Below are 27,977 nucleotides of genomic sequence, written 5' to 3' on the forward strand. Positions count from 1 at the left end.
TATTATAATATTTGTCCTGCTGAGAAACGGTTTTCAATTCATAATATTATTATTAGGTACCTACCGCGCGTCTGTCGACGTGTGTTGTGTTTTTGTAATTTCGCCCGTTTAATCTTTCCTCATTTTTTTTCACGATTTATCTTGACTTAGTTGACGACCCCACTCGGGTGTCCGCGAATCCCGACCTGGTTGACTTATTGTAATCGTCCGGTTTAGCCACAGTTGCAGGAGCACAATGTTATAAATTATGCACACCCGTCACGGCGTCAGATTATCGTTTATAATATCTGCCGTTTACGAGCCAGTGGACGTATTTATCAGACGAACGGGCGTATAACATTGTTGTTATTATATTATTTGCCTTTGGAGAACTAATATGCTGCAGACATATTATTCTATCGTGTCAGGATTATGTTGCCACGCAATTATTGTAAATGACTTGATAATTTACCGCACCACTGAAGTGTAGTTTAGTATTAATCGCCTTCACCTAGATAAGTGTTATGTGGAAACAAAACGCTTAGAAAACCGTCGGGTAACTAATTGCGGCTCGATGAACCGATGAACAGCCTATAATATAATATTAGATATTACCTTAGATATTATATATTATATTGAGTACCTATAACTACTTATTACTTACCTATAATTATTACTGCAACTTTATGTGACATTATTATTTGGTGATGACTGATTATGCGCGACTGCGTTATTGGTACTGTAAAGTGCATATTTATAGCTGTATTTATAGTGTAAATGTGGTACTTACATGGGTACATTATTATGTAGGGCCACCATAATGAAAGCATTATAGCCTTAATGCCCTCTCACGAATTTGCATTTAAAATACAAATGCGTTACAAATTCAACAATATTTTAATTTAATCAGTGTGTGCTGGAAGCCTGGAACTTTAAGACTGTGTATATATGAATTTTATGAGCGTGAAGTCAAAATCGTTTCACGATTATTATATTATTCTCGCGCAATAGAGACATACTGTTGACTAAACACTGAAAAAAGTCAAATGTCATCGTCCATGGGCATTGATCCCAGCGATAATACAATAATCGTGTCAAGATGATTTCTATAATGATATACTTATGTCGGAAAATAAAAAAAACCTTTGTGACCGCGTTATCTTATTATTTATTTTAATATCTGTCATTGCAGTTTCGATACGTGCCGTAGAATAATATTACATCCTATGGTGGGTATACCTAGGTGTATAATATTATATTATTATGTAAATAAGATCGTTATTATTATTGTAGAATATTAAACGCGTTCTTATATTATAATATGGACAATTAAAACCAGTTAAGCTGGCGATAAATAATAATCGATAGTCGTAAGTAGTAACAACAACTACAACTGGCATAGATATATTTATCACTATCTGGTTTAATTGTTATTGGAGTCGTTTAAAACGCCGTCTGTACACATGTGTTGTATATATTATATTATTATCATGCCGTGTACGCCCATGAACTAGTCGCTATCTACAGTTTCGTTTCGTGAAAAGTGTGAACGATTTACAGAAAACGAATTCCAGGCGCAAGCAAACAATGGAATTAACGCATTACAAATATATACATAATACCTATAATAAATTGCCCCGAGAGAGGAAGTACGAGGTTATCGACTCCTCGTATATTAGTGTATCAACGACAAGTCATCGACTGTAAATGCTAATGCCTAGGTGACAAAATGATAAACCGCTGACGTCGACGGCGTCGTATACGGCGGCGAAGTTAGCACGTACCATTATTATATGTCTATATGTATACTCTATATGGTTATTGCCTGCAATAGTATTTATTTTTTTTCCGTCTCGAAATCGAATCCGAAAACCTCAACATATTCTAAATTTTTGAAAACGTGAGTTAAGCGATTTTTTGGCGTTCAATCAATTTTGAAGAGAGTACATCATAGTAATATAATATTCCTAGATAGTTAAAAAAAACTATTCATGTGTTGGTATTTACTATTTAGGAACCAATAGTGAAAACCACTACGACCTATCGCGGAAATCAAACACCCTGAGCTACTTTGCATGCACGTACAGTTGACGGGTATTAAATAATAGTTATTATCTGCAATAGTATTTATTTTTTTCCGTCTCGAAATCGAATTTCAATCTTAAAATATCAACATATATTCTAGGTTTTCGAAAACGTGAGCAGGTAGGTGATATTTTGGAGTTCAATCAATATTGCATAGAGTATATCATAATATATAATACTTATTATAGGTATTGTTAAAAATACGATGTGTAATGATAGGTAAATTTGTTATTTTTAAATTTTGATTTTATCAAATTTATTAAGACAAATTTAACATTTCATTTTTCAGTGTAAATATCAAAAAATAATAAATTTCAGGTAGGTACAAGATATAAAATGCTACAATTTTAACATAAGAATAAAAAAAAAAAAATCATAAACTCTAAATAAAATCTAAATAAACCATAAAAATATTTACCTACCCATTGGAGGTCACTACTGATATGGTATACCTGGTACCTAGTGAAAACAATGACGGCCTATCGTGAAAATAGAGCATGGTGGTTGCACATTAAGTTAAGGCACATTATAATATATGCGCGTACAGTGGACGTGTGCTATGGAATATAGGTACATTATTTTACCTATTATTATTATTTATTATTATCAGCATCGGACAGTGTTTAAAGCACAACATGATTTAATACTATTGTATTCACGATTCACGTGCGTACATCACTGAAATGCTATTTACAATTGACGGTCACTGCCCACGACTGGTCAGAGAGATATATTAATATTGGTCGTTGCGCTACGATATCATTTATGTTTGTTTTGATAATTTTATGTTTAGTTTGAACTAATTAAACCACAAAAACACAATACGGGATTGTTACACAAATGATATCGTTACAAATCAGTTGATTTCAATATTCTATTAAATACTAAATAGTCGGAAACAAATAATAATGTCTACAATATAATTTGAGTTTAAGTGTTGTAGAAAATCTAAAAATGTTATATGCCAAATGGTTATGTTTGTTTAAAAAGTTTAAAAATAAGCGTGAATTGACCTCTTATACAATTTAAAGGTAAGATTATTATCTAATGGTGAACCTCGTATTTTTTTTTTTTAAATTTTACTTTTAAAGCAAGTTATGAGTGTTTTAAAATGCACAAACAATTTTCAATTTTAAAATACCCATAAGTAACTTGCTTTAAAATCAAAATATTAAATAAACACTATGATGTTCACTACATAATATTCTTAATTCTAAATTTTAAATAGGGGTTAATTCACTTTAATTTTTTAACTATAAAAGCTAAACGTGATCTTCCGAGCGTACAATTTGCTGTTATGCATTTGTAAGACAGAGATAAAGTATGCGGGTGAAGCATCCTCATAACAGTAAAGAAAGCCAATCATTCGCCGATAACATTAAATTTCCGTTTATAAAATATGTATTTCAAATAAAAATAAAAAAAATCGTATTTATAGTTTAATTTTTGTTATCGGTGGCGCAAATATTAAAATTAATTCTCAGGGGAACAGAGAACTCGAGTGTCTAGAAACAAAATATACAGTATAATATAGGTAGCCTTCCAGGATCTCCGGGGGGGGGGGGGGGGATTTTCCTACATAAACATTTGTTTCAAAGTTGAAAATTTTCAATATTTTTCTTTGCGCCTTACCTCCAAAGCTCGGCCACCGCGGCGCAGCTCTATTCGAGCATCTGTGGTGTTTAATGTGTTTTTAATTGCAGTGAAGCGATTAAATACTCTCTTATTATTACTTGCTATTATATAGGTACATTATCGTTATTATATTTACGATTCCGCACGACGCCGTCCCTATATTATAAAATAATTTTTAATACCATATTATTGGTTTAACAAATTACGGTCGGGCTGTATATCGGATGGGACTATCAGTTTGTGGTTTGTGTGTGTGTGTGAGAGAAGGGGGAGAGGAGAGGAGCAAGCTCTGTAAAAAACCTTAAATAAATTAGCTCATCATCCTTCGAAGGACTGGTAAATGTACCGTGTATGATTTAGACGTGGAGGGTGGACGACAAGACCATTATTGGGTCTTACGTGCTAATGGTGTATTATTGTATTACTGTATGTATATACAGGTACACATATATATATTTATTATATCGGCAGTAGTCCCCGTGTATGTATCTACACGTATATATATATACATACGATAAACGTTGAAAGGCCTTTTGTAACATATTATAATTCGTTCTGTATAATATTATGCACATATATAGGCACCACATACCGTCGTGTGATGCCCATTATATAGTATAAATCGGAAGTATTGAAATTTGTACGCATAATATGAAATCGTTAAACGATATATAGCTTAGTAGAATATATAATATTAAAATTATAATAAAAGCGACGTATATAGTGTCCGCGTGATAACACATCGTAAAATTGTGTTTATATTGTATAATATGCTTATATAGTTTGAAATTGTAATCAATTTCGACGTACTCCATAATATTAACTCATACCACGTTATATATTGAACTTTATGGTTTACGGCGATAGATCCTCGTCTGACGGTCCGTGATAAATTTAATGTTTTACTTTTTATGTTTATGATCAATTTGGTTTATACTCGTTAGTCGTTTGGTAGGTTAGGTACTGCTATGTAATAATAAATTATGAACGATTAAATAAAAACTCCACGGTCACATAAACTCCTGAGAGAATTTTATGTATAAGACCGTAGACAATATTGACCTGGACGGCTCAACAAATCATTCGACAATAATAATATTGTATAATGTTCACAAGACCATCGACAAAATATTATTTAAAATCTGCTACCTATGTGTAATGAACCTAGCTATTGTAACACAAATTATAACAAGAATTATTATTTGCCAATGTGTGATGGAATAAACTTCAATAAACGAGTTTTTGTTCGATATTATTATTATTCCTATAATATTGTAATAACCACGACACAATATGCATGATATATTAGTATTATTATAACCGCCCGATCGCACTACTGCAGATCAATCGAAATAATATATTACAGGGATGCGACTCTCAAGTGTATTGCGTTTAATTATTTTATATTTTACATTTGACTTTTTGACGAAACAGTTTAATTGAAATCGACGAGTTTTTAATTAAGCATGCAAAATATTTATACTGATCGTTCCGGAAACCATAGCAGCTGTACAATAATAATATTCTACCCGTAACGCTACATCAAGGGGCAGCAGATAATGCATAACTAATTCAAACAATTATTTATGATCACGTATATCCCGAGAACTCGCGTGGACTTCCTCTAAAAAACTAGATTTATTCGATTATTGATAATAATAATAAATAATCATCATTATCGTCATCGTTATATTGTTATTATTATTAGACGTCATCGAACTGTGTATACGATATGTGTAATATGCACAGTGTACATTATACGAGTATTTTATACGCAAACAATCGTACACGAGAAGACTCGCCGTAAATATATATGTATATATATTTTACACGGGCGTATACTCGCAGTTTCCCGGAGAACAATAAACATGTCAAATAATTTACGAAGCACTCGGAAACTTTCTCTGTGTCGCATTGTACAATAATGCGTGCATTGCAGTTATTGTATTATTATTATTATTATTATTATATACGTTTGAAACGTATCAGCGGTTGGTTCCAATTATTATTACCACACGCGATACAGATTAATTTATTTCGGAGGAAACGTTGTAAATCATCGTCCTCAGCTTGCCGTAACATTGTGCGCAGTGCTGCAGGATCGTTCAGGTATTCTGTGTGATTGTTGTACCTAAATAATTGCATGGAGGCTGTTAAAACTCGGAATAACAACACGTTATAATAATATTATCCACAAATTAGCGAGCTATCCGCCAGCTGGTGGGGCAACAATGCCCTGCGTACTATACAGAGAATAAAAGTACCTCTCCTGTACGGATAAATTGCAAACTTACAAGATCAACTTACAAGATTCATTTCAATCAAGCTATGCGCATTGTCTCTGTAAAATCGACGCACACAGAATTTCTCCCGGTTCCGTGCAATATTTTTACCACCAGACGTATTACATATATGTAATATGTCACATTCGTCGTAAAAAAAACCACTTGCAGAGAGTGGTCGAAGTACTTATCGTTTATCGAGTACCTACTTCTCTTTTGCACTACATGTCGAACCAGAACCTGCTGCTTAGACTGAAATCTAGAACTATATAACCAAACACACCGATAGAGCCGGACGAATGGATGGTTTTATAACGTATTTTACTATGTATTTTACCAAACTAACGTATGGCGGCCACTCAATATAAAGTTCGTCTCATACATTTTAAGCGACTGTCCTCTCCGCGCTTTTAGTGGGACGTTGGGAGAACTCTACGAAGCTCAGTGACAAGGCGGTCAATTTGTAAAGGACTTGTCGTCTTGAAATCCATCTGTAGACACTTGAACTTAATATATCCGACTACACGGTAAAATTACCCTATAAGAAGTATTAATTACCCACTTAAATTGTTTCTAAGACTGTCAGTGTAAGTTACTACAAATTGTTAACTGCATCTAGGCTGTCTCGTTTGCATATTATTATTTATCATAATATATTATAGGTATATAACATCATACGATATTAATATTAATCGAAGTTGTTGACGGTGGCCGCGACGATTCCGACTTATGTCAGCGTTGCTATAATAATAATTAGAACATTACCTTGGTATTTTTGGTATACTAAAATATTGCTAAAATATTATACTTATTTTTTGTGTTACTATTATATTGCTGCAGTTTATGGTTCTCGTTGTCGTCGTGACAATGTTCGCTTCGCTCGTATCGCTGAGATTTGTTTTGTTTTATTAAAACAGTTTACAACACGTTCATAAAAACGCACATAGTACCTATGTATATATTATAATATATATATTCCGCAAACAAACCGACGACGGTTTCAACAACACACGCCATATCATTATAACTTATAATGTCAGTATCCGTACTCACTTATACTCGTCTGCATCATAAACAGGAAATATTTTCTACTACATTACAAACTCTACAGGGTGAATGGCTGGGCCATATTTGGACTATTTTGTCAAACACAGAGTACTGAGTATAATTTTTTGGCGGATACGCCAAAAATATGAATTCAAAAAAAGAATGTCCATATATACCTATATTTTATAAAATTACATATTCGTCAGTTTCAAAGAATAAAACGAAACATGGCAAAATGTAGTTCGACAAATTAAGATTTTCGCATATTTTAAAATGCTCGCGGTGATTGGCAATAAGAGACGACGCTCGCATACGTTTCTCTTAGACAATTCGGGTCTCGTGGTGTATTTGGAAAATGTGAGTAGGTGTGTGACGTCATGTGATATTTAAATATAATATTTCAATGTAAAAATAACAATTCCACTGGAGATAGGTAACCCTGTACGCATCATATACACATATTATTATATTACACATTGCTAAATGGTATAAAATTCAAATCGCATAAATGTAAGTACGTTCTATTATATTATTCCCGTGCGGCTGCAGTATAATACATTTACGGCCAAAAGTTTAATCGCTGCGTAGATTTCGATATGCAATATCATTGGCCGAAAACGTTCACGCCTGTAAGACTTCAAATCCCTTTGGTTTTTTTCCACGACAGCTTTTATATTGTTCGAACACATTGTGAAACTCACCGTTTATTACGTGACGCGCCAGCACAAAAAGGTGCGTTTTAACAATACAGTATATAATACGTAACGGCGGTATGCTTGTGCAGGTAATATTTCTCTTAAAAGCGTGTTTCATACACTCAAAAAATATAGACAAATAATGTCACAATTAAAAATGTCACGTTTCAATATTTTCGACAATCAATGTATATAATTATTTTAGATTCCCTGCGTTATAATAATATAATAATATTACATAATTATTAATATTGTATTAGTATTATGCTGTAACTATATATATATACATATACCCCCCCCCCCCCGTAACTACGCCACTGTATAATATACCTATATCATATGTACGATATTTGTTTATTTTAGTCTAGACAATTTACAGCACTTTCCTATAATTTATTAACATGTTATCAATGTTTAACGAGATAGATAAACTAATAAAATAATATGTTTTGTTTCAGGTTTCATAAACTCGAACACTCTACATTCTCTAGCTCATATACACAGTAAGTGCATTTTTTTGAATATACCTATTATAAGTATTTTGTTTGTCGGATAAACAGTTTTTAACGATTTAACTTTTCTCCGGTTTATTGATGATGTTGTAGTATGTCGTATATACCTTATACGTGTACACGCACATCATCATTATTATCATCACAAGTCATCGGCTTAACAGTAAATAGATTTTCCAGCTGTAAATCATGTTGTTTTTTGACAAGGTCTCAATTTTATTACACGTGCTAACGATACAAAATGAAGTTCTCTGACGTCAGTCAAATATAATTATAATTGACACATATTGTTTCTCCTGAAAATCCCTATATAATATACAGTCTATACGAATATTGTTCTCCTATTATATAATAATTTATATACATATTATTATAATAACCATCTCTGCGAGTTTCGTTCTACACATTTTTCTCCCTTGTTTTATTCGTATATGCGTCAATTAATGATTTATTTAAATTATTTTTATTCGTCGTCTTGCATTTTTATTATTAACCGAAGGCCACGTCGAAATGATGAAGTATTAATAAACTGTTTTTGACTGACGAGTTGTACGATGAAGTTTCTGTTTTTCTTTTTGGCTTGGCTTGGTGATAGTTTTAATTTGTTAACACATTAATTACATTTGTTTTAGTGTGGCAAAATATTTTGATGAAACACTTGCGAGATATTAGAGATTTAATTAAATAAAATTAGAAACACATTCGTATATTGTTTAAATAATATTGTGTTTTTAATTGGTCATAGGTATAAAGAATTTAGTTATTTCCATATACCTTACATTAATTATTATTTATAAATATATAATACCCACAATAATTATGATTAATAGTTCGTGGTTTGCTATATCATTTTAGTATCGATTAAAATCATCGCAATAACAGAACATTTGAATTCGAATTTTACCTACTTTTACCTATTTTACCTAATATTATATTATTAGTTATATTCTATGGTACTTGTAATTATTTAAAACAATTTCAAAAATACTAAACTGACTTTTTTTGTTAGAATTAGTCGTACCCACTCTAATTTTGATAGTTAGTGTACTGAATGTTTTATGAATCATTAATTTTATTATATTAAGTATAGTTTATTTATATACATTATCTATCCAATAGTGTTCGTCGTTAATTGCATTGCATACTCATGTTATCAGTTTTTGAAATATATAAGTACTTATGCAATTAAGGTCATGACTGTTTATTTTTTCACTAGAGTTAAAACATAAAAAGTAGCCCAAAGCTAGGTATTACATAGATACCGGCTATTATAATACATGTAGTTTAACAAAAAATATAAAAAAGTGTTCTGCGTATGCTACTATTCTGTAAATGCTTTTTATATTTTTCTTTATGTATAACTTGTATTTTACCGAGTTGAAAATTTGTGACAACCATGACATTTTTTCACATCTACAGCGACCATGAAAATCTGCTTACGTTAAGAAAACCTTTATCCATTGCAAAATGTATTATGTAGGCTTGTCAAGCACTCCTCCACTGTATCTAAATACCTTATGCATACTTAGGTGAAAAAATCTTTACCGAAAGGATTTTCATTATTTTTGACGTAAACAACAATGTGATTCTGAACTGAAGTTTACATTTTGCTGTTATTAATTTTTTCTGAGTAAAGTTAAATGATGTTTAAAATGTAATTATATATAATCGTTTACAGCGCCAAATAAATACATGGTAATAATAATTAAAAACTGTGTTATTATTTGTATACTTCTGTAATTAAAGTAACAGAATACAGCTTTATTATAATCGTACACACCTTTTTATATTACTTTTTTTTCATTTTATTGTTGACTTTTCAAGAGTAAATTATTATTTAATAATTATCTAGAGTGTAAGTTTGATGTAGACATTAATTTTAATTTTCGAAATATTTTATAATGCTTATGTCTAATGGTAATTTTATACTTAAAAACTAAAAACCAATGTTGATTTTTGTTTTTCTGATAACTAAATAATTTTACTTAAGTACCTACCTTCCACTTGATCATTCTGATTGTTTATTTTTTAATTTTAATTTTAATTTTAAACCTTTTAGTCGTTATTGTTTAAATAACATACAATTAGAAGTGTTTTTTAATTAATAATTATATGTTTTGTGTATTGTTCCGTGGCGCTCGGCTAGATTGTTTTATACGAAATAATTGGATAACCACCTAACATTTTCCTGTGAATTATTTTCACCTTGCGTGGAGACAATCATCGTATTATAATGTTACGAAACGTGTAATACGCGTTTAAGTCATTCGATAACTTTTCATTTTAATTTATTCGATATAATGGCAATAGTTAATCAGGTGTATTATATTTAATATTCTGTACAGTATCTGTCCAAGCTTATTCGTACAGTGACCGGTGCGAAGTCACATACAGTAGCCAGCAGGTACCGTCGTCGCCTTATAACATGATCTTCGTGTATGTCGTATGATAAATAGATGTTCTGATCAAACTATATTTTCGTTTAGAAAGACCAACATAGTAATATTATATACTCTGAAACATCCCATTCAACGTACCCTGATGCGCAGGCGCTGAGAGTTCTAAAACGTAATAATTTAATATTATACATTCGACTATACTGTTGTCCGACAACAGATTTGTTTAGATGTATTACCACGGACCGACCAAACCAATCCGCGGCACGCACGCGACTTTTCGAATCAATCTCTTTTTGACCCATCGCAGCCTTTCTCTCGGCCGACAAAACACTTTTCCTCAAACAGCGCATATAAACTCGCATATATATATGTGTGTGTGTGTATGTGTGTGCCGAAAAGACGAATAAATCTGGGAAAACGTCGCCTGTCTTGCATTATTCATTTTTTCCCTCCACCGTCGCGCCCCTCGACAGCGGCGGCCACCCCTCTTCATGCCCATCGCCAGGGATCCCAGCGAACGCGACTTCGATTTTCTAACGAACCTCCTCCGCCGGCTGTAGCTCTTGTGCGCGTCGCCGGTTTTAAATAATAATAATATTCCAAATTTCCATGGTTAAAAAAATATTATTGTGTTAAAACGCGACTAGACCTGCAGGCGGCTTTGTATATATATATAAACGCAATGACATGTCACCGTGCCACCCCGTCGCCCGCCACGAACCCAGCGTTTTACTTAATATGTATGTCATTATTATTATATTTATAACGATTGCCGTTTCACAGCCGTTTAGGTACGGTCAGAGTGGTTAATCAACCGTCGTGAATGAATTGATTATACCGCGGGGTTTTTAACGGCCGTGCCGTCGAATAACAAAATATGTATACAATAGCGTTATATTATAATATTTTCACGCGACTGCGACGACGACGTACCATGTAGCGGCGCGCTGTGCATTAAACCACGCTGGTCGCCATGACATGATGTATATATTATTTTATTATAATTAATACATTGTGTGAGAAATAGATTGCGTATTACTGTTATGACGCCGAAAACAACGACTACACCGTGTTACCACGAGTATTCGTCGTAATTAAAATCCGCAATCGGAAATCATAATATATTATATATGGTAACTATTAATAATATATCATACTATATAATATAGCTATAATGCTATATACAGTTGCCCAACACACGGCCGACCGCCCCCCTGACCCATCGGACCCCGTATAGTTATATAGTTATATTATACTATAGACGGCTGTCGTCGTGTGTAAATAATATTACAATAATCATAAGTTATGTTCCGTATTATAGTGCTCCATATATGATCATTTTTTTTTCCTTCGTCTAATTATTAACATTGATAAACATCGTCATAATGACATCCGAAATATTTATGTACACAACCCGGAGTAGCAACACTTCCTGTCCCGCGCACACTTTTAATTTCCGTTTGTCGTGAAACTCTTTAAAAAAAAAAAATGTCCACCGACAAACTTACACCGAAAACAGTTTCAATTAACATAAAGTGCGTTTTTTTTTTTATTTTGTATCGGGGATTCGTTGTTTTTAAAAGTAAAAAAAAAAATTTCCCGTGAAACCCTTTTTAGATTACAATATTTCAAAGAAAATGCGTTTATATTAATATACAATCTTCGTCGTTAATTAACTACCAACGTAGGTACCATCTATATTTTATTCAGCTGTTTTGTTCCCCATTTTAATTAGATTTAATTAAAAATGTATACAACATACCTATACAATAACAAATCTCAATATTTTACACGGTGATGACTAAATTTGGACTATGACGATATGAACGTTATTGTATAATTAATATTAATAACATTAAAATTGTATAGTAAATTTGTGAAAAATATTCAGGGTGCCTGACCATAATAAATAGGCACTGGACTAAAATATATATCAAATATTTGTTGTATATACTACGTTATTATTAAGGAATGAGTGACTATTATCCTTAGAACATAATGTTTAATAACTAGAAAACACTCGTTTGAATTTCAGTTAATGTACCTACTTATTAAAATTGTCTAAAAAATCATCCGCTTAAAAATGTAGTCAGTATCACCATATCAGGAGTAGGACACTCCTTATACCAGGGATGGCGAACCTTTTGATAACTGCGTGTCAAATCAAAATGTTTGGTTTGATTTTATTTGCCTCGCGTGTCAGAAACTTTGCAGACCTTTTTTTTTTAGTCGTCATGTAAGGCATCCGAAACTATCTGTTATCTGTTGACTGTTCTGTTGTACCTACGTTTGTACGTAAACGCGAAAAACGAATTTATTGATAATCTAATCTAATCGTTTAGGAGCTTAGGAAATTATCAATTATTTTTTTGGAAAGTGAAGTAAAAATTATGAATTATGTTTGAAATTGGCGTGTCATTGAAATAATGCAAGTGTGTCACTCCGTGACACGCGTGACATAGGTTCGCCATCCCTGCCTTATACGGTATTTAAGTAGGTACATGAACTTAAAAAAAATTTGAAAACCATGATAGATAGAAGAATAATTCCGCTCAGCATCTAAATTATTAGATTAAAATTTTTTTTTGCGAATTTGCCAGAGGCTTTAAGTTTTATATTGAATTATGTTCATAACTTAATTTAAACGTGAATACACGGTTTATTAACTGCAGTGAAATTAAAATCGTACACATTTATAGAGAATTTAATCATCTATTTTTTTCGATACAGTGCAAAAAATATTTTTTCTGTTTTAAAAACTATACTTTTGAAACGATGATGTGCGGGTGTTGATAAATGAAAATACAATTATATGTTTCCACGTCAGTACCTACTGTGCTGATTAAAATTGAATGGCATTAAATAACACTGTCTGGAATTGGGTGGGTATTATTCAAACGACTATTTTCATAACGTATACACAATGTATATTATATATGTATATTGCTATATTATTATCTAAACAACATTCGAAAAAAAAAAAAACAAAACATGTCAATTATTGTATTTAGAGGGCTCTGACCTCTCAGCTGTATATAGTGTCCACATTATCATTGGGTACGTTATACCACCGTGAATAATTTTAATTAAGGCGATCGCATTGGGAAACAATAATAATATTATGTGCATGCCACGGTGACAAATGGCGGCTCCCCAGGTCTACGTGTTTCAACCCGTCATAGGGACTCGCGCACGCCGGGTAGTGTGTGTTTTCATCGGCCCTTATTGGTCCCATCTGGGACCCCATATCACGATTTATTACGAAAATAATAATATAAAATATATGCGTCCGTCATGCGCGCAAACTACAATTTTATAATTACTATAAAAGAGTGGTAGAAAAATTAATTGTTATTAAGTATTATTATTGTCGCCCGGAGTAAGATTATTGTTTAAAATGATATAATATACCATGAGTATTTTTAAGTATTTTTAATATGGACTGGTTTTTTGTCTGCGAACCTGCGCCCTGCAGGTCATTAAAATCATAAACTATACTTATTATTCGAGTGTTTATCACAATCTTATAAGCTTTGAAAATATATACGTATATATAATAAAATAATATAGGTTGAAGGATTTTTTCATTTGCTAATTATAATAATGTTTTTCAGACGTAAAAGTATCTTGTTAAATTATTACGACTCGGATTATTATCGCGAGACTAATAAATCGCAATAAAAAACAAAAAAAATTGGAATAACAATAAAGTAATGTAGTCGATGCTAACAGTATTATACTAGTTCATTTAGTGCGTATAATATAGGTTGTTTATAGTGTGTGTATTAATCTGCATGTGTATCGTCGTTTGCAGCGGGTATATGGGTGTGCGCGGGCGTGTGACTATAGTGAATTCTGAAGGCAAAAAACAGATGCAATTCAAAGTGCGTACATTATTATTTTATATATAGGGTGATTCACGTAGCATTCGCACGTATTTTTACTATCTTATATAATGCAGTTATTAAAAATCTGATTTTTGGGGCTTTATAAATATACTTAAAGACTATATTTTCAAACTCTTGAGATCGTTTGTACTACTTAAAGCATGTCCTGTGGAGATAAAAACTTCTGTTTTTCAAATGAGAACTCCACTTCTGCAGTAAATTAGTTGGCAAATAGTTTTTCTAAACATTTTGAGATATTACAATCAAAATATTAGCGAGTAGTTTTTGAATTATTTAACTTTGTATAATATACCAAAGTTAATAAATCCACAGTAATGGATTTGAAAAATATATAATTATTATATAGAGGCTATGGTAGTTTTAAAATTAATCAATCAATATTTTTATATTATAACTTTTAAATATGATATAAGTATAATTAAAACTAAACCTGAGATTACATCTATTTTATATTTTTGTAAAACCATTTTTAAGGACTATACTATCCTAAGTTAAGTACCTATAGGTATAAATATTTCAATAACTAAAATAAGTTCATAAATATTTTCAAAAGAATGATCTACTAAATAATTTACAGTAAAAATGAGTTTTTGTATAAAATGACACTCCTATATTTACAAAAAACTCAAGAGTTCAAAATTATGGTCTTAAAATAGGAATATTTAAAAATTCAAAAATTTATAATAATTTGAACAAATTCAGTATCAAATGAAAAAAAAAATGGAATGTTGAAGCTTAGTGAAACGCCCTATATGTATATGAAAAAAAAAATGTATAATATTTGGTTGTATTATTATTATTACGCGAATGTCGTTTTGTCTATGTCAACCTGCAGCGCGGTGTAGCCGTGTTGGTATACATGTATAATAATATAATAAAATGTATAATATATTATATTACTATTATCATGCCGGAATTTCAGTGAACATTTTGGACCTGTAGTGTTCGCCAACGACGGCGGCGGCAATGGCCTGAGGGCGCCATAAATTCGTCCGGACGAGTATCGCGTCGGGCGGCTAGCGCGTAGTCGGCGGACGATAAAGTCACAATAATTCGCAGTTAAACGACGAGGCTACCGGGGAAGAAGCAGGGTTTGCTCGCAGCTTTTCGACCGATTTACGAGATTATTACGCTAAACGACGGTGTTTATATTATGCAGTGTAATAATATGCATATATACGCGTTTATATAAATATAATATGTATGTTTAATATATAGCTGCCGCCTGAACGGCTGCAGCCCTTCGGAAGCCGATGCCAAAACGAGGGCAGTAGGACAGGTTGCGATATTAATATGTTTATAATCCGACGCTATAGCTCAGGCGTTTTAGACTTTAATGGTTTATAAAATGTGTGAAAAAAATTCCTTTGCACTGTAATAGCTCTACACCTGCGCAATTTTAATCGTGCATAATATATAACTTGAATGTATATACATTAGATAACCTCTGCAGTGGTGAGGTACATAATTATAATAATGATAATTTATATTATTCCCTATATATAGAACCACTAGCTGAAAAACGTCGCAACTGAATTTTTTTTCAAAGACAATAAAAACACGCTATATTATGATATTCTTTTATATCGCCACACCAGAACATCGGTTATGTGTTATTGAAAGAGTGTTTAATCTTATAATTGCTGTATTTTAACTTCTAATTAATTTCGTATTTATATAATATACTTCTACAATAAAGAGAAATAGACCTAAGCACATTGTATAGCACGCGAAATCGACAAGATTTTTGTAGGTCAAACAGATTTGAATGGGCTGGCCATGTATGGCGTGCAGAGGGTAGATTGATTAGATAGGCTCTCAAGCCAAATAAAAAACGTCTCGTGGGAAGGATCGAGTAAGATATGACTTAAAAAGATTGAGAAATAGAGCAAGTATTGAGAAGATCGAGAAGTTTGGACAGCTCGATGGTAGAAGCAACAAAATTAAAATAAAGAGATATTATTCGTTCAACTCGCGCTCTCGTACTCTTATCACTATATCTCTTTCTCTATCACTTGCCAGTATAGTGTAAGTAAATTGAATAAGTAAATTATTAAAAATAATTTGGATTCAAACCATACATGGTTTATGTATTTTCTAAATTGTCAATATTTTTCTTCAAAATTATACCATATGATTTCCGTTAAAATAAAAAAAAAAGGTTTTTGGACAGGGGCTGAGCTGCAGATGAACTGTACATTTTTTCCCTGTTAAATTCAACCCTGTAATTATACATTTATATATTATAATATTATTATGAGAATCGTGTACTTGTAATTTTTAGAATAATGCTTTCAGAAAAGTTATTATATTATGTAATTATATGAAAGAAGTAGGTATATATTACCTGTAATATTGCTGCAAGATAATTTATTGAAAAAAAAAAACTTAATTTATCAATTTATCTGCGTTGTGAAGTCATTTAAAATCAATTTGTGTTGAGCACATTTCATTGTTAATATTATGTAATTTGAAAACTGTATGAAGGTTTTATGTTGAAAAAGAACACTTTGTTTTGAATTTATTAATTAATCAGTTGTTTATTGAACCGCATGATTACTTAATTATTCAAAAATCAAAGCGTTTCCTTAAAGTTTACTTTAGTCAACAGCATACATTTATGCATGAAAAATAATTTTAAAAATTGCCATAAAAATTCAAAACAAATCTTCAAGTCAACTTTAAAATTATGTAAAATCTCGTTCATCCTTTTAATCGTAGACTTTTTTTTCGCACAACATTTCTTCATAATTCGCCTTGACTGTTTTTGAGCAGACGCAACCAGGCGCAATCATTAATGCAACCAGACAGACACAGGAAGCCACACCAAGAACGAGCTCACTAAATTAAAATTAAAAGGAGGAGCACCTCTAATTTTGACATTTTAAATTTGCATGTGACTTTTGTTATAACTTTATGACATAACGCCTTCTTTTTTAATAAAATATTTCTGTTTAATTTTGAATATTAAATTAATTTCACAATGTCAGCGTTTATTGTTTTTTCTTTTTTTCTTTTGGTACATAATTGCAAACAATTAAAAAAATTATATATAAAAAATAATAATAATAATAATTGTAATCTAATTCTATCATTATTCATTAAATTCATTAAATTGTTTTTTTTTTTATGTATTATCAAGCATACCTATATTATTAATGTTAAACTTAAATGATAACTACTGTTCGTATCGTATGTCTTAAAAAACGACATTAGGTATAGTTGACAGGTAGTTATTTTAATTCGCGATATTTAACCATGCATCCAAATTTCACGTAATACGTTGATAATGAATTATCATGACTTAAGTGTTGCAGAAGAGTACAATAATATAATATGTTGTTTGTTATTCTCATGTACAGTGTGAATAACCTACCTATAGGTACCTACACGCATTTCCAACTTCAATCATTCACATGAATCTTAGAACATTCATTACGTTTTATCTTGGACGTCATCAAGAATATTAATTTTTTGTCTTTGTCGCTTCTGACGGCTGCTGCATCTGCATATCTGTATGCCAGTCGATTATGTAAGTTCAAATGAAAACTGTCTATATTTTGTTCACTTCGTCGAATTTTAGTCTGCAGGTCTCGGAAAGAGAAGAAAAGAAGCTATATAACGGAAGTATATAGTGTAAACACTGTAGAAAGAGATATTATTCGTTCAACTCGCGCCCTCGCTCTCTTATCACTTCCCTCTCTCTCTATCACTTTCTCACCCACCCTATTTACAGTATAGTGAACTTTGTGCGTTTGGGCGTTTCCGCAGCCGTCACGTTGTACGACCCATTACCAGGAGAAAAAATGTATAAAAAATAAAATTCATCACGCTCCAGCAGAGCAAACTCAATCCGACCACATCCGAAGTTGTATCTAATGGAAGTATTTTCTCTTCGAATTTATCGGTGCATATAAGTGTATAGGGAATAGGGATGTCAGCAAGACACCACACTGTGAAATTCGATAAACTAATTGAACAATTTATGTAGTTGATGACATTTTGTTCACTATTTTTTTTTTATAAATGTATAGTTACACAGTCCATAACTCAAATTCATTTAATATTTTTAAAATAATAGAAAAATATTTTTTTTTTTAAATACCAAAGCCTATATTTTTTTATGAATCGTATTTTGATTGTAATTTATTAATCGCAAATATATTGCCAATTATAGAAATTTAGTGAAAATGTAGTTTTAAAACTTATAATTGAACAATACATTTTTTACTGACCCAATTGTATTATTAAATTCTATAAAAAAATGTATTAAATCAAACAAATTAAAATATGTTACCTAACAATTATATTTTATTGTGACCACATTCATTATTTATAAATCCATATCCACAATATTATTATATACCTCGAATTTTAATTTCAAAAATACTGTTTAATAAATTGTCAACATATTTTAAATTCAGTTGTTTCTGTATAATCTACTGAAACTCGATTTATCGTTAACGTCGAACTAATTTTATTTTTATTTATGTTAGTGATGCATAAATCGTTTTAATCATTTTTGTACGGTAAGTTAATTTTACAACATGACATAAAATGAGAACTCGTTTGTTCCGTATCTTTATGTAAGAAAGTGTAAAAAAGTATACAAATTATTTAATATTTCACATTCAAAAAAAACTTTACTAAACAACATAGTATACAAGTTTATGTGCTTAAAGTCTTGATTAATATACGAAATTGGATGTCTGAAGTAACGCATAATCCTAAATAGAGTAAAAAATAAAAATACATTTAGTAAAAACGAATTGCCGCTTTCATTAATTATATCCCCTCCGGCCAGCACGATGCAGGGTCGGAGCACAAATTTGATATTGTTCGCTCAGTATAATTTTTATTGTTTGGAAATATATAATATTCGTTTAAATTTTAAAATTCAACTACTGAAATATATACCTCTACCTATATATTTACCCATGTCATTTTGTCGTGTACCGCAAACGTCATCCGGGCGAAGCGTCCGCATCATACATTGTACGAGCGTGTGGTAGCTGCTGATTAATAAATTATAAATTATACTTAACCACATGTACATAGTATAAACGTCCGGATAGTTTATTTATTGACCATTTTACATTCATATCGTACTTTACTATACATACAGGACATAGGTAGAAGCAGTTGTTGTCGTCGCATTATATATTTTCCAGTTAAATTAGTTACTATTATATTATGCACTATAAAGGTATACTACCTACTAGGCTTGAGATTGAAAATAAATCGTTCGATCTTAATTTAAATTCTGCTTAACGCTATGTTATATTTTTCTGATTTAAATTAAAAATAATACATTGATTTTGTAATCGTATACCTAGTATGATATTTATATTGTTGCACAATATCGATTTAATTGTTTTCTGATTTTTAATTATATTTTAAACATCATTTTTTTTTTCTTTAATTCAAAATATCACTTCCATTTTTATGATTTAAATTTTTATTTCTACCTACGCAAATCCTTTCATGCGTTCCATACGCGTCGAAACGCACGTCTAATGGGCCTAAAGAAAACGAATTATATATTAGCGTTGGTTATAAATATCAATGGTATTAGCTATTATAAACCTATCACGGATGAACAATATTATATAATAAACCTGTTGGCCTATATGCCTACTGTTGAATTTTAATTTTAAATTTTAAAACTATTTGAATATAAAAACTATAACACTACATCAGTACCTACCTATTATTATTTTGATATATTATTATAAACTATCGATTTAAATTTTTTTTCGTTATAATTATGTTGAAAATCATTATGAAAAAAAAAAAAACTGATTTTGGATTTCTTAGAAGATTTTTTATCGATATTTAAAAACTATTTCAAGACCCGCGGGTATGTTATAAACTTATAAAGATATAGCCACGTAAGCCGCTGTCGTCGTGTTTACACATTGTTATACCTAAAGGTATAGCAGGTAGGCGCGTTTAGTTATTGATTATTGAACCGAATGAAACCAGCTATTCGCATAATAATATTATATTTTAATATATGCATGCGCGTGTTTTGATAATATTGCACGACACGGCGAGATTTTTATCTCTTATCGTTGACAATAAAAAATGTTTTTCTTTTTACTATCGCGTCCGGAATAATACATAATATACCCCAGAATATAAGCAGACATCATGATCGCAGCCAACTGAACATATTAACACCTATATATACTTAGTATAATAATTTGTCGATAGAAAAAATAAATTCTGCATGCCTATAGGAGTCGACGGTCTCCGCTGTGAGAAATTATATTATGCATTACATAAAACGTATAATATATCATACGAAAATACGTTTTTAACAGTATGGCTCTCTTAACGCAGATAATATTTTATTAGTTTATGTTTGGCGGGTTCGGAACTATAATTTATTTTTCCATTTGGTATTTTATATTCGGTTACTGAAAATAATAAATGTACAGTTAAGTAATCAAATACTCTAAAGAGTTTACGGGTAGAGAACAATCACATTCGGTCGACGTTCTTGTTTTTTTTATCATTATATTATTATTTTTTTTTTTTTAAACCACCATCCATTAGTACAGTATGTATAGTTTATTTTGAAAAATATATTTAACGTACTTTACTCTTTTCATTTGTCATAAAAGCAAACAGGACCCACCAAATAGTGACGCAAGTATTCAGAGCTTTGAAAAATAACTGTTCAAACAACATGGGAGTTCTTTATTTAACTAGAAAAAAAAAATCGGTCATTGCCAATAGCAACGGTTCACTCACGTTTCATTTTGGGGACAAAACTTGCTGAAATAATAATACAAAATACAACGTGGTTACTAGGTACCTACAGTTTTTTTTTAAAAACATAATATTTTTTTTATTTTATTAGGTATTTGTCATAGTTAATTAATTTAAACGATTTAATTTAAATATTTTATCATACTTATACTCATTCCACTCGAATTTATTTCCATTAGGTAATATAAGCTCGTGAATTATTACTGGATGTGGTTTTTAACTGCTTGTTTATCGTTTGAATAAGTATGTTTTAGTATTTATTAAATAATAATTTCATTAATTTGATTATATTGTATAATGTTTCCAATATAACGTATGTGGTTCATTGTGTTAGTTGTATTAGTTATTACTTATACCTACTAGATTTCCTGAGTAATCATAAACATGTTATATATTAACAATGTATAAAATGTGTATGCATTGTACTTGACGAAGTATTGAAACGTACTTTCGTATACTTTATTTTATTAGATTTTCTGTGGGTTGAATACAAAATGAAACTGACGTAAATGCAATTATGATAACTGGATCATCTAAGCAATGGTTATAGGAATTGTTGTCTAATAGATTGGCAAACAACTATTTTCGCAGTTGTATTTGTTTTGATGTTAACGTTATTGTTTTAAAATTTACTGAAGAACCTTTAAGGGTTTAATGTTAATATTATATGCAAAGAAAAAAATGTGGATTATTTGGACTTGTACCTACTCACCATACAATATATAGCTACCATCAAAACTAAGACATTTTTCAAATCGAATTTCAAACGAGTAGTTAATTAGATATATTATATGTATTTGAATTTTGGATATGATATAGTATAATAGTGAATATACAGACTATGGTAAACAGCTACAACTATATACAACATTGTGTGGTGTACCACAATCACTCATTAAACATTTAAGTACTTAACTAATTAACTACTAGTTCGAAATTCGTAATCTATACCTACATTGAAATATTCCAAATCCTGCTTAGAAATAGTGTATGTTGAAATTTAAAAAAAGTAAATACCTAGAATAATGAGTGCCTTACCTATATATAATCACCCGGTGTAGGTTTAATATTATTATATGTTCAGCACTCACGAATTTAAAATTATGGTGGACAGAAACTATAATATTATATAGGTATACTCGGATAAATTAACTTATGATTGTACGGGTTGTAATGGCCTATACACCACTTGCAACAACCAACTTGATAATTAATAGCAGCTTATAACAGGTGGGAAATTTGTGAAAAAATACATAATAATACTATAACCATGTTGTAGTCGTCATCAATACAAGATATTATACGAGGAAGTTATATTTAAGTTATCAACATGAGATGCATAATATGTATATCGGAAATATATATTATGATTTATCGAGTCAGCCACTGCGTGATTACTGTTTTTATTACAGAATATAATATAATCACTAGGAAAAGATAAAATGTGGGAAATGTACTTATCACGGGGTTATCTACTAAGTGGTACTAATTTATATTTTCATGATGGTGATTTTGGGTACCACCACAGTAATTATCATGCAGGCCACCAAGGAAGGCCAGGAGTGTAATAATAATATAATATGAAAAAGCACCAATTTCAGATGTATTTTGTCATTTTGTCCTGGGCACCTTCACTTATGTTACTTAACATTATTTTTAAGCGTTGATAAGCGTGGCTTATTCAAATATTTTTATTTGAATTAGACAATAGAAGTATTTAAAAATAACTCTAAAATTAACTACATTCCGCGTCTTTTCATCGATTGTTGAACGAATTGTTGCCACAAACTATAATCTAAGGATCGAATATTTCATAACAAGCTTCAGTTAATTAATAATTACTACTCTTCGTGTTTTTGTTATTTAATTTATCTATGATATCTGCAATAAATAAAAATGTATAGGTATATATAGATGTACCCTGTTCATTATATATTATTATTAATAAAAATTAATACCTTTATTAATTTTATGTAGGTATACATTTATAAATTATTTCTTTTATATAATACCTACAATAATATTATGATAGGTTTTAAAATAAATCCAATATTCTCAGTTTGTAATACAATTCAAATGTCGGTTCATATTATTTTGTTCGTGTTGATTTTATGGTTTATCTTATCTGTATGCCTATATTTACCGTTGTATATTGGTAACTCATTTATTGCTTTACGCTATAAGTCTATAAATTATAGCTACTTGTTATCATTTGGAATATTTACAATTTTTTAATATGAATAAAATACACATATTTGCAAAATTAAAAAACCCGTATATGTTATACAATAATCAAAATACTAGAGTTCTTAGGATTTCAATTTTCCATTGTCTAACAATTACATAATAATTGTACTCTAGCCTGGAACTCTTAGCTCGTACTTGTAGTTACCTCTATAAGTGCATAGCGTCACGCAAGCTCAACAATGACAAATATGAGTATGTGGAATTTCTGTAAAGTAAACCCGTCGAAAGAATGTAATAATATCACGCTGCCACATGTATATCAAAACACTGTTGCAAGTCGACAGTAAAACACGTCTGTGGAAAAACAAAATTGGAATTTTTTATTAATTTTATCATCATAATCGCACGTATATAGTCGAGTGAATATTACGATGTTACGATATAGCACGGCAAATCGTGCGTCTTGCGTATGAACAAAATAATAATATGCCACTTAAAAAACTGTGTCGGAGAGGCAGTATTATACCAATAACAGCTCATTATTCGTTTCTATGATTTTGCTGCGATCTTTTGCATAAAAAATTGATTAATTTGACGGTTCACAATCATCGTTATGGGTCACTAAATCATGTTTAAGGGACCATTATCTCACTATTAATTCAATAAACGTTCAGTGATTGCAACCCGGCATTAGTCTTGTATTATATATTTTTATAGTCGCGTATTCTCGTCGGGCAGACATCACGCCGCCACCACGCGCTACGGCTTGTATCGTTATTTATGTGTATATTATTATAGTAATTTATCAGAACAATAATTATAATATTCCCGACGGGTGACGCGGTGGTTAAAAACACGACGGACAAAAAAGCTGGAAAATCGTATCGGAAAAGTCAATAGTGCGCGTGCGGCGTAAAACCGTGGCGTCGTTTGTGGCACAGTTTTCGCGCGGGGTCAGAAGCCCGCGAAGCTCCGTCTACTCTGTATCACCCTCTCTCTCACTCCCTCTCTATCACTCCTTGTCCAATAGTATTTCTCCGTCTCGTTGTACGCGCGCGTTAAAAATTACTCGGCGGAGCTTTTTGAGCGTTCGCGACTATCGCCGCCCCGTCGTAAACGTCTAGCGGCGTAGCCCCCGGGGACCACGTCGTCCCCGCAGGAATTTAATTATAACCGCTGGAAAAACCGACGTGTGTGTGTGTGTGTTGGCGTACAAAATAGGTCGTAACTCGATTGCGGGTGGACTTTTTTTCTCTCTCTAGTTTTCCTTCAGCTTTTTCATGTTTTGTTTTCACGAGTGCGCTTACACGTATATCTAATATACGCGTGCTGAAGGTACGCGCTTACTGTCTCTCTCTGTACACCTCACACTATAGACTCACACACACACATGTATGTATATAGAACATCCACGTTCCGCAGCACTCGTTGTCGCAGTCGTCCTCTATTTTTAGTATACGACGGAGAGGGAGAGAGAGAAAAAACGTTTCGAATAACGCCATTCGGTTGTTTCGTACTTTATTTCTTTTCCTGATAATAAATCTCCGTTATTATTCGCACTGACTTTGCTGTGGTGGTAGTACAGATATAGCATACATATATTTTATATATATAATATATATCTCCATACATATGTACACCAACGCGTGCCCACCCTCCCGAGCTGGACGAAACGTATGCGTGCCCATTGTATACGCGTCCTATATATAATATATAAACGCGTATTATAGTTAGTGTCTGCACCTCCAGCGCATATATATATATATATATATATATATGTCTGTGTGTAGTATGTAGCTGCACTTCGTATGAACGACCGAGTAGTGTGCGCGAATGTTATACGCGACTATAATGGCGGACGTTTCTGTCGAGTAATTTTAAAAAATCGATTCGTAAAACAAAAGGTTCGTTTTCGGATTCGAGAGGTATATATGGTACCTATACATCGCGTATTTTATTGTGTGCGCTCTCGTTCGTGGCGTGTGTGAGTATATGCGAAGAGTACAAATGTACAATTGATGCTGCTGCGCCTAAGTGTCGTCTGTCTGCGGCGTAAGAGATGGAATAACAACAATATCAACGGCGCGGGGAGAAAAAAAAGGAAAAGTGAAAAAAACAACCCTGCAGCGTTAACTAATGGCTTTTAGAGCCCACCCGCCGCCACGCCGTCATCCGCCCGTCGTTCGTGTCTAGTGAGAGAGCTGAGTAAGACAAAAGGTTTAAAGTGAAACCATGGAAATGTTGGGGATTTGATAAATGATCTGCATGGCGATTATACAAACGGTGTTCCAAGTTTTGCCGGTTTCGTATCTATAACTCGCGCGTGTGTGGGTGTGTAGCACAAATGCTATAATATACGTTTATATATTATATTATTATATATAAAGGATACTGCCGCTGCAGCTTTTGCCGCTGCCGACCCCGACTAGGTATTGAAAAATTCGTATATATATATTTTGATATAGGTTTGTTTTAAAACAGCGTCTGCAACTCATCTCTCCTTTATATCGTCGTCTCGTCAGCAGAGATAGGTACGTATCATGATTTCTGCGAATTTTCCGCTCTTTTTCGTTGAATACGTCTCAAGTGGCACTTGGCCATTAAAATTGTAAATTTTTCACCGTGGATGGCTGTGGATGGCTGCGGCACGAGACGCGCACCTAACAACCCCCCGAGTCTTGTATATTTTTATTATTTTTTTGTACTATTAATTTTATTACCTTGTCTGACAAAACCAACTCAGTAATAACAATACGGATGTAAATCTGAGAAGGGTATTTTTTTTTTAATATTCCACCGCAACACAAAACCTTCACTGCGGAAGTTGGAACTATAATGTCCCTATTACTATTTTTATTATTATTACTACTGTTTAATTAGAATTACATTTACATATGTACGATATCTTACGATCTCTATATATATTTATAATATGTAAATTAGATTCGTAAATATTTATTACAAACAAAATTCAAAACCGCCATGACTGCGAAATAAACGTTTTAGATTCTGAATAGAAAATTCTGGTTGAAAATGTTATCTAGATGGTATTTTCGGAAGTAAATTCTTCATAATTATTAGTGGGTACCTATCCCACTGCAGTATATATATGCGTAGGTACCATACACGTGACTGTTTCAAAAATTGTCCTTAGATGTTAATTCACCTGCGTTTTTCGCCCAGAATCGTTTTTCGTAGACAATGGTTTATCATAAATACAAGTTTGCGACATTCATGGCGACTTATTTAATAATCAGTTATACTCTATAGCAGACCGAGTTCTGTGGTTTTTATAAAAAAATATTAATTTATTCGCTGAAGGCTTGGTAAAATTAATAGGCATTTCATTAAAACTACAGTACTATATGTATAATCTAATCAATCAAACTCAAATAACTAATTGGATTAACATTATTCGTATATAATTTCAAAGACTTTTGATAAATTAAATTATTACATGTAGGTATGCATATTAGCTTTGTCTATAATATCCTTTTAGTATATTATATACTTGGCACCTTAATAGCTCGCTTCCTAGTAAATGTTTCGACGGTTGCTTTCTCACGTAATTAACAACTAATACATAATATAATTTACTAATTATTTTCAGTCGTTATAAGCTCGCGTTAAAACCAAAAAAAAAAAAAAAACAAAAATTAACTAGATAAATTCAAAAGTCGTGGTAGTTTGAAACGATGGGGGGAGACTTTCAAAGTTTTACCAGCAATTTATTGTAATTTGTCGAGAAATACAAATATACAATATACATTATTATTAATCATTGGCCTGCAAGTATCCCACGCCTTAGAAACAAATGTTATACACGTATACAACGTGGAAGTTAAAGTTTTTAACTAAATCTCCAGTCGTTAAGTAGATTATATACAGATATAAAAGTATCGGATGTTACGCCCCTAGGATAGAAACTATTTTCCTGAAGAAAATCGTACTATTATTATTATTATATTAAATCTCCGTTAACCCGTCGGCGCCATCGACGAACATAATATATTTTATACGTAAGTGCCTACATAGATTATAGGGTCGTTTGTTTTCACGTGCGTATACATAAAAAATAAAATTGTATGAGAAATCGACGCAAACTTAAAAATCTCTGCAACACTATATTAGTTTGTGCATAGATTATGTCGCCGCCATTTGCAGACGATAAGAGTGGCGTGTAAAACGAATAATGCATTTACCTACAATAGCGTTTTCGGCTGGTATATAGTATAATATTATACCTATACATGAAATAGTAGGGGTAGGGACTGTATATAACAGAACCGATGAGGGAATTACTTTCGGTCTTGCGCAGGTACAGCGTATTTCGACGATGTATTTTCCGATATTTAAAAAAATTATATACCTCTTCCGAAGTGACGTGTCGTCGACGTCTTATCCGGTTTTTCGTGGCCCGCCGCATATTATACGACGAACGATTTATCTCGGGTCTATTTTAGAGACGTGT

General features: G+C 31.8%; 1 protein-coding gene across 3 annotated transcripts in view; it reads left to right on the top strand.

Moving 5' to 3' along the window:
* LOC100165826 (cytoplasmic polyadenylation element-binding protein 2) overlaps nt 1-27,977 on the top strand; it is a 212,931-nt gene that overhangs the window by 129,997 nt on the left and 54,957 nt on the right. For all 3 annotated transcript variants that reach the window (XM_029486899.1, XM_029486900.1, XM_029486898.1), the window contains one exon: nt 8,182-8,226. In XM_029486899.1, coding sequence (XP_029342759.1) covers nt 8,182-8,226 — 45 coding nt within the window. The remainder of the gene's footprint in view (nt 1-8,181; nt 8,227-27,977) is intronic.

The sequence above is a fragment of the Acyrthosiphon pisum genome, chromosome A1, assembly GCF_005508785.2.
Source record: "Acyrthosiphon pisum isolate AL4f chromosome A1, pea_aphid_22Mar2018_4r6ur, whole genome shotgun sequence".
NCBI lineage: Eukaryota > Metazoa > Arthropoda > Insecta > Hemiptera > Aphididae > Acyrthosiphon > Acyrthosiphon pisum.